The 8,948-nt window shown below is 52.0% G+C and overlaps 1 protein-coding gene across 10 annotated transcripts in view; it reads right to left on the bottom strand.

The window, feature by feature from the left end:
* ZNF707 (zinc finger protein 707) overlaps window positions 1-8,948 on the bottom strand; it is a 33,259-nt gene that overhangs the window by 12,733 nt on the left and 11,578 nt on the right. For 2 of the 10 annotated variants that reach the window (XM_011975665.1, XM_011975657.1), the window contains exons 1-2: window positions 5,548-5,638; window positions 285-351 (exon numbers count right to left, since the gene is read on the bottom strand). Coding sequence is in view for 6 of the 10 variants with exons in the window: in XM_011975657.1 (XP_011831047.1) it covers window positions 285-299 (15 nt within the window). In the remaining 4 variants the exon portion in view is untranslated. Of the gene's footprint in view, window positions 1-284; window positions 352-1,168; window positions 1,810-3,055; window positions 3,154-3,884; window positions 3,959-5,547; window positions 5,639-8,948 lie in introns of those variants that run through there. The other 8 variants (XM_011975663.1, XM_011975664.1, XM_011975659.1 and 5 more) reach the window with 7 other exon arrangements.

Below are 8,948 nucleotides of genomic sequence, written 5' to 3'. Positions count from 1 at the left end.
AGTAGACCCGGGTTTCACCATGTTAGCCAGGATGGTCTCAATCTCCTGACCTCGTGATCCACCCGCCTCGGCCTCCCAAAGTGCTGGGATTACAGGCATGAGGCATTGCACCCGGCCCCAATTTTCTTTTATCTTTCCTCACCCCGTAAGAGAGAAGGCAAAAGGGCAGACATGGGCACAGTGCCTGGGAAGCCGCTGCCACAGACCCTCCCCGCGTGTGTGCTGGGGTCTCAGGCAGCCGGCAGGGCAGAAGGGAGGCTGCGCTCGGCAGCGGCAGGGCTCACCTGGGCCATGTCCATGGGAACAGCGAGGCCACGCCTCTGGGGAAGCACAGCGCCAAGGAGGGCAGATCTGCGGAGACAAGAAATGTAAGCGGGCGTAGCCGGCCCAGGAATGCCCACCCCACCTGACCACAGGAGCCCCCCACTCAGCAAATCAAGGGGAATTCAGGAAAAATGAGTGATGCACACGCAGGGTCTGCTCTGTACCTACCGACAGCCACCAGGTGTGGGGAAATTTGGCAGTGGTGAGGAGTCAACATATCTTTAAGGGACAGCTGGGTGCAGTGTGCCACCTGCCACACACAAGAACTCTGAAATACCAGACAGCAAGCCAGGCCTGTCACCAGAGGAGGACAGAGGCCAGCCACTGCTGGCTGAAAGCCAACAGCTTAGCTGCAAACACATGACTGGAGAGTCTAACCGCAACTGAGGCGTCTGGGGCTCCTCAGGAGACAGGCGGGCAGCCGTTCCCGCGGCGCTGTGCCCGGAGGATGCTCTCGGGTACGCTACGAGGAGGCCACCTGGCAGCCTTCCCCCAAGTGAAAACCTGGGGGAAGGTTTTCACCCACTGCACTCCAGTCTGGGTGTCAGACTGAGACCCTGTCTCAAAAAAAAAAAAGCCCCGAGAAATCCCATTAATCTTCACTCAGTCTCCAGATCAAGCCACGAGCTCCCCTAAACCTTAGGGTCCGGGCCCACTGAGATCCAGCTTCTACCCCCAGGTCTGTGGAGAACCACCCTGGCATCCCACTGCCCTCCTGCCACAGTGGGTCCTGCCTCCTTCCTGAGTAAAGCTCAGAGCCCCAATATGCAGAAGAGGCCAGCCCCACAGGCGCCCCTGAGAAGAGACAGAACCCGCTGGAGGAAGATGGCCCACGCCTGGTTACCTTGTCCGGGGAGGGGAGGAGATGTTGCTCTAGACCCTACAGACACGGAAGTATCATAAAGGGCTGTCAGGAGCAACTCATGCAAACAGGTTCAGCAACTGAGATGAAACGGACAAACTCCACGAAAAACACAGGATTATGAAACTGACGAAAGGGAAGCCACGCAGCCTCCCATCTGATAAGAGAATTGAAAATGTAACTTGAACCCTTCCCATGAGGAAAATACCACACCCAGCTGGGTTCCCTGGTAAGCTCCACCAAAGCCTACGGGAGCACAGTACTGATCTTAGAAGCTATTTAGTGAACAGAGAAAGAGCAGACACTATCCAGTCTGTCTTAATGAGGCCAGCAAAACCCAAACCAAAAACCTGATAGAGATATTACAAGGGGCCAAGCACAGTGGCTCACGCCTATAATCCCAACACTCTAGGAGACTGAGGCAGGAGGACTGTTCGAGGCCAGGAGTTGCCCAACCTGTCTCTATAAAAAACAGAATTAGCGGGGTGTGGCGGTGGACATACACAGTCCCAGCTACTCAGGAGGCTGAGGTGGGCGTATTGCTTGAATACGGGAGGCATAGGTTGCAGTGAGCTGAGCTCATGCCACTGCACTCCAGCCTAGGTGTCAGACTGAGACCCTGTCTCAGAAAAAAAAAAAAAAAAAGATATTACCAAAAAATTACCTACCAAACTCTCATAAACACAAATTCTCAAAAAATATTAGGAAGCCAAATCCAGCCGTTTATAAAAAGAATTCTCGGTCATGACCAAGTGACGTGGACCCTAAGAGTACACAGCTGGTTTGATCCCCATTAGCTGCAGCTGGTGCCCAGAAGGCTCCCTCCACCACCTATGTTCAACACTCACTGCAGGGGGCAGCTCCCTCGGCGTTCACCCCTGCCCCTCGTCCCTCCCACCTCCAGCACAGCAGGTACACAGACCTTCCCTTTCTCCTTCTGACACTCACAGGTGGCTACATTAACTGCTACATGTTTTCAGGAATATACTTTTCAACTTGAGATTTTTTTTTCACCCTTTCTTTTTTTTTTTTTTTAGACGGGGGCTCGCTCTGTCGCCCAGGCTGGAGTGCAGTGGCCGGATCTCAGCTCACTGCAAGCTCCGCCTCCCGGGTTTTTACGCCATTCTCCTGCCTCAGCCTCCCAAGTAGCTGGGACTACAGGCGCCTGCCACCTCGCCCGGCTAGTTTTTTGTATTTTTAGTAGAGACGGGGTTTCACCATGTTAGCCAGGATGGTCTCGATCTCCTGACCTTGTGATCCGCCCGTCTCGGCCTCCCAAAGTGCTGGGATTACAGGCTTGAGCCACCGCGCCTGGCTTTTTTTCACCCTTTCAACAGCATGGCATCAACTTTAATCACGATGACTTCCCAAACATTTGAAAATGACATAACTAACCACATTAACAGAATAAAGGAGAAAACCATATGACAGCTATTATCTCAATAGATGCAGAAAAGGCATTTGTTAAAACTCAAGACCTAATCCCAACAAAAAATCTCAGCAAACAAGGAACAGAAGAAAACTTTCTCATCCTGGCAAACCTGCAACCAACATCCTGCTTCATGGGCCACTATGGAACTCTTTCCCTCTGAGACCAGGAACAAGCAGGGCTGTCTACCCACTGCTTCTCTTTATCACCTTATTGGAGGCCTGAGCCAGTGCAAGGAGGTAGAAAAAATACACAAAGCCATAAGATTACAAATAAAGAAGTAGGTCGGGCGCGGTGGCTTATGCCCAGAATCCCAGCACTTTGGGGCGCCGAGGCGGGTGGATCACCTGAGGTGGGGAGTTTGAGACCAGCCTGGCCAATATGGTGAAACCCCGTCTCTACTAAAAATACAAAAAGTAGCCAGGCATGGTGGCAGGCACCTGTCATCCCAGCTACTTGGGAGGCTAAGGCAGGAGATTTGCTTGAACCCGGGAGGTGGAGGTTGCGGTGAGCCAAGATTGCACCACTGCACTCCAGCCTGGGCAACAAGAGCAAAACTCTGTCTCAAGAAAGAAAAAAAAAAAATCACAAATTGGATTTATCAGAATTAAACATTTTTGTTTATCAGGGCAGTCAAGAAAAAAAATAAAGGAGACTGAGTGTGGTGGCTCATGCCTGTAATCCCAGCACTTTGGGAAGCTAAGGCAGGGGGATTGCTTGAGGCCAGGAGTTTGAGACCAGCCTGGGCAACATAGGGAGACCTCTGTCTCTACTGTTTAATTAAAAATTTTTTTTTAAAAAGGAGACACAAAGGCAAGCCACAGAATAAGAGAAAATATTCCCAATACATGTATCTGACAAAGGACTTATATAAGGAACTGTAACTCCTACAAATCAATAAAAAAGAAAAATAAAATTTAAACTGGGCAAAATATTAGAACAGACACTTCAACCAAAGTGATACAATGGTCTATAAAAACATGAAAAGGCACATTGAGCACACGGGTCATGGGTGGTGTTTTCCAATCAAACGACTTGCTGAGTTCCTCTAGCAAGTAGCAATGACCACAGTGATAAAAATAACAGCTCCCGGCCAGGTGCAGTGGCTCACGCCTGTAATCTCAGCACTTTGGGAGGCCACGGCAGGTGGATCACCTGAGGTCAGGAGTTTGAGACCAGCCTGGCTAACATGTGAAACTCCGTCTCTACAACAAGTGCAAAAAATTAGCCAGGCTACTCAGGAGGCTGAAGCAGGAGAACTCCTTGAACCAGGGAGGCGGAGGTTGCAGTGAGCCAAGATTGTGCCACTGTACTTCAGCCTGGGGGACAGAGCAAGATTCTGTCTCAAACAAAAACAAAAACAAAAACAAAAACACCAGCTCCCCTCAGCTGAACAGCTGTGTTTGCACTACAACCTGGGCTGGGCTTCCCAGCCTGGAAAGCAGAGTCGGGGAGAACCGTGAGATAGGCCAGAAAAGGGGCTAAGGCCAGATTATTCAAGGCATCCTGAGCCATGGTTTCATGTGTAATGCGACAGAAGTTTAATACAGGAGAATAGAAGGACACTGTCATAGCTGCTTCTTTTCCCTCTAGGCAAATTAACACAGGATTTTTTTTTCTGAGGCAGGGTCTTGCTCTGTCACCCAGGCTAGAGTGTGGTAGCCCAATCACAGCTCACTGCAGCCTCGACCTCCTGGGCTCAAGTAATCCTCCCACCTCAGTTTCCCCAGTAGCTGGAACCAAAATCGCATGCGCCACCATGTCCTGCAATTGTTTAAATTTTTTGCAGAGAGGGGATCTCACTATATTGCCCAGACCGATCTCAAACTCCTGGCCTCAAGAGATCCCCTGGCCTCGGCCTCCCAAAGTGCTGGGGTTACAGGCGTCAGCCACAGCATCCGGCCTAAGCTACATTTTAAAAATTTATTATTATTATTATTTTTTTAATGAGATGGAGTCTCGCTCTGTTGCCCAGGCTGGAGTGCAGTGGCGCGATCTCCGCTCACTGCAACCTCTGTCTCCCAGGTTCAAACGATTCTCTTGCCTCAGCCTCCCCAGAGTAACTGGGATTACAGGTGCACACCACCACACCCGGCTAAATTTTTGTATTTTTTGTAGAGACGGGGTTTCACCATGCTGGCCAAGTTGGTCTCGAACTCCTGGACTCAATGATCCACCTGCCTCGGCCTCCCAAGTGCTGAGATTACAGGCGGGAGTCACCTCTCCTGGCTAAGCTACATTTTTAAAAAGATCTTCTGTGATGAACAAATGAGAAAGCAGCAAAACAGGATGGGGGTGGGGAGAAGATAGGGAGGCGATCAGGTGAGAGAGGAAGAGCCAGGATTGGGACTTACAGGGTGGGAATGGCAAGGAGGCAAATGGTTCAGTTATGGAGCTAACGCACCAGTGACTGACTGTGCGGCTGGGCGTGGGCAGGAAAGGGGAAGAAGTGAATCTCGGGCTTCTGCCTCCTCCCCTTCGCGGTGGAATGCCTGGGAGGACCAGTGGGTGGGGGGTGGACGTTACAGCAGCTCAGGCTGGGACAGGGGAGCTTTGAGTGTTATGAACTAAGTCTAAGCGCTTGGGTCTCACCGGAGCGGTGCGGGCTGGAGACACAGGTGTGGAAAGTGTCTATAAGGGATAATGCGGTCACGATCGTGGACGGGGTCAGCCGGGGAGAAACCAGCTTCAAGAGGATACACAACCGGGTCCTGACAAACCTGCAAGTGTAAGGGGCGAGGAGAGAAGAGGACGCTGAGCCGGAAGAAGCCGAAGAACAGCCCCCGAATAGCCGGGGTCACAGGCAGCCTCCCGGGTCTGTCCCAGCAGCCGCCGCGCTGGGTTTCACAGCCCTGGGGCGGCCGCAGAATTAGAAGGTCAGACAGCCCACGACCCAGGGACGGAGGGGCGGCGGGGACACGGGCGCACTCACCACCAGGGCGTCCTCAACAAGGATGCTGCATCCGCTACCCCGCGCCGGTAGCCCAGACTTCTACTAACTTCCCCAGCGGAAGTTGTTATCCGACAGCTTCCGGCCCCTCTAGGAGCCCACGTCTCGGTGGTGCGCGCAGGCCGCCCAGGCCGTCCAGGCCGCCCGCCTCGCCCCGCCCCGCCTGTGGCTCCGCCCCGGCCAGCAGGCCCCTCCCCATCGCAGCCAAACGCCACCACGACCGGCTGAGTTTTTTGCTTTTTTTTAGTAGAGACGGGAGTTTCACCATGTTGGCCAGGCTGGTTTTGAACTGCGACCTCAGGTGATCCGCCTGCCTTGGCCTCCCAAAGTGCTGGGGTTACTGGCGTGAGCCACGGAGCCCGGCCCTGGTAACCTAAAGTCGGCCTAAAGGTTTCTCCTACAAAGTGAACTGTACCCTAACTGGAGGTGTGAACAGACTGCCACTTGCTCTGGTACCAGTCACTCGGTTCCAGCCAATCAGGGGTGTGGGGTCCAGCCCTATGGGGCTAAGCGAGTGTTCTCCCCGTGTGCGGAGACGAGAGATTGTAATACATAAAGACACAAGACAAAGAGAGAAAGAGAAAACAGCTGGACCCAGGGGACCACTACCATCAAGACGCGGAGACTGTTAGTGGCCCCGAACGGCTGGGCACGCTGATATTTATCGCATACAAGACAATGCAGGATGTGCAGCCCAGGCCCAAGGGTGCTGGTGCAGGGCCCCGTCATGTGCAGGGGACTCTACCAGCTAGTAGGTGGTGCCAAACAAGTGACTGTGGAGGCCAAGATGTTTATGAGACTGGCACTGCCCATCATGACTGGGTGCTGTTGGAGCTACCAGTCGCACATCCAAGGGGCCAGCAGTTTACTAGGAGATGGAAGTGGAGTCTAGGATTGGGCTTGGGCAGGTCCAGAAGACACAAGGATGGCCCAGGTCCCTGTGCCACCCTCTGTCTTCTGGGCCTCTCCCCAAGCCCACGCCTGTGGCTCCATGGAGAGGTCCCTGAGCCCTGCTGCAGGAGACGGGTAGTCTCATACCTGGCTTACGGAGGGGCCCGGTGTGCTCTGAGGCCCTCCAGACAGAGCAGGGCTCCTGCGGCGAGGCAGTCGGTGAAGTGCAGCTCCAGCCCACCTCACAGTGGCCCAGCGGGTCTCCAAACCAAAAGCCAATGCTAGAGCTCCAGAGCCTAGAAGCCACACCCTGTAGCGCAGTCTTCACCTGTTGGGAACAGCCCCCCAAAATCTGGCCATAAGCTGGCCCCAAAACTGGCCATAAACAAAATCTCTGCAGCACTGTGACATGTTCGTGATGGCCATGACGCCCATGCTGGAAGGTTGTGGGTTTACCAGAATGAGGGCAAGGAACACCTGGCCCGCCCAGGGCGGAAAACCACTTAAAGCAAACAATAGCATGAGCCATCTGTGCCTTAAGGACGTGCTCCTGCTGCAGATAACTAGCCAGACCCATCCCTTTATTTCGGCCTATCCCTTCATTTCCCATAAGGGATACTTTTAGTTAATCTGTTATCTATAGAAACAATGCTAATGACTGGCTTGCTGTTAATAAATACGTGGGTAAATCTCTGTTTGGAGTTCTCAGCTCTGAAGGCTGTGAGACTCCCTCATTTCCCACTTCACTTCCGTATATTTCTGCATGTGTGTCTTTAATTTCTCTAGTGCCCCTGGGTTAGCGTCTCCCTGACTGAACTGGTCTTGGCAAGTGGCGTCCATCGTGGGAGCTCCAATCCAGGTGGAAGGGTTGCCGGAGTGATGGCTGGAGAACGTGGAACTAAGCTGGAGGACACCTGAGTACTCTTAAAGCAATGCCCGTGGTGAGTAAGAAGGGGAGCTTGGAAGCATCAGGGTAACAATGGGACAAGTGTGGGGTCTGGTTCATTCCACCTTGGAGCTTTTTCACACTGATGAGGAGGAGGAAGGAGAGTATAACGAAGTAACAGAAGAGGGTACAGAGCAGGTTTATTTGCCAGCTAAAGCTAACGCGGCAAAGGAGGGAGAGGTTCATCTGTACCCTTCTACACCCCCTCATTATTATTTTGAAGAAAAAGACCCTCCAGATCTTTCTTTTCCAGAGGACACTGGGGGAAAAGTAGTTGCCCCAGTGACTGTTCAAGCAGTGCCTCAAGCGATCGCTCTCAGTTCTATTCAGGCAGAAATTCAGCAAGCTAGAAGAGAGGGTGATTTAGAGGCTTGGCAGTTCTTAGAATACACCCCCCAGATCAACAGGGAAATATTATAGCTACATTTGGGCCTTTTCCTTTAAAATTCAGGAAAGCACATTTAGTTGATTATATCAAGGCCTGTGATGGTATCGGAGGTAATCTGCACAAGCCTACTCTGCTAGCACAGGCAATGGCAGGACTGAGAGTGGATAAAGGAAATACTCCGTTTCCTGGAGCTTGTTTTAACTGTGGGAAGCATGGTCATACTAAAAAAGAATGTAGAAAAAAATCAGTGAGTCAGGCCGCCAGATAGGGGAAAAAAGGAGACTGCTGAGCCTGAAATATGTCCAAATGTAAAAAAAGGAAAACACTGGGTTAGTCAGTGTCACTCTAAGTTTGATAAAGATGGGAACCTGATCTCGGGAAACGCCATGAGGGGCCCATCCCAGGCCCCATTCGAAACTGGGGCATTTCTAGCTCAGGCCATTCCCTCAGCCCTGTACAATGTCTGTGCCCTGCCACAGCCGGTAGTGCCGCAGTAGATTTATGCTGCACAAAAGCTGTGAGTTTTCTGCCTGGGGAACCCCCGCAAAAGGTCCTAGCAGGAGTCTGTGGACCCTTGCCAGCAGAGACAATAGGATTACTTCTAGGAAGGTCTAGTTTAAGTTTAAAAGGGGTACAAATACATACAAGAGTCATTGATTCAGATTACAATGGGGAAATTCACATTGTTATATCTACTTCTGTTCCCTGGAAAGCAGAGCCAGGAGAGTGCATAGCACAGCTCCTGATTGTGCCATATGTGGGAATGGGAAAAAGTGAAATTAAATGAACAGGAGGATTTGGAAGCACAAATAAACAAGGCAAAGCAGCTTATTGGGTAAATCAAATCACTGATAAATGTTCTACCTGTGAGGCTGGGCGCGGTGGCTCATGCCTGTAATCCCAGCACTTCGGGAGGCCGAGACGGGCAGATCACAAGGTCAGGCGATCGAGACCATCCTGGCTAACACGGTAAAATCCTGTCTCTACTAAAAAATATAAAAAAGTAGCTGGGTGAGGTGGCAGGCACCTGTAGTCCCAGGTCCTCAGGAGGCTGAGGCAGGAGAATGGTGTAAACCCAGGAGGCGAAGCTTGCAGTGAGCTGAGATCTGGCCACTGCACTCCAGCCTGGGCGACAGAGCGAGACTCCGTCTCAAAAAA

The sequence above is a fragment of the Mandrillus leucophaeus genome, unplaced genomic scaffold (genome assembly GCF_000951045.1).
Source record: "Mandrillus leucophaeus isolate KB7577 unplaced genomic scaffold, Mleu.le_1.0 Scaffold158, whole genome shotgun sequence".
Classification (NCBI taxonomy): Eukaryota; Metazoa; Chordata; class Mammalia; order Primates; family Cercopithecidae; genus Mandrillus; species Mandrillus leucophaeus.
Note: the sequence above shows the minus strand (reverse complement) of the source record. Positions and strands in the feature narration are given on the sequence as shown.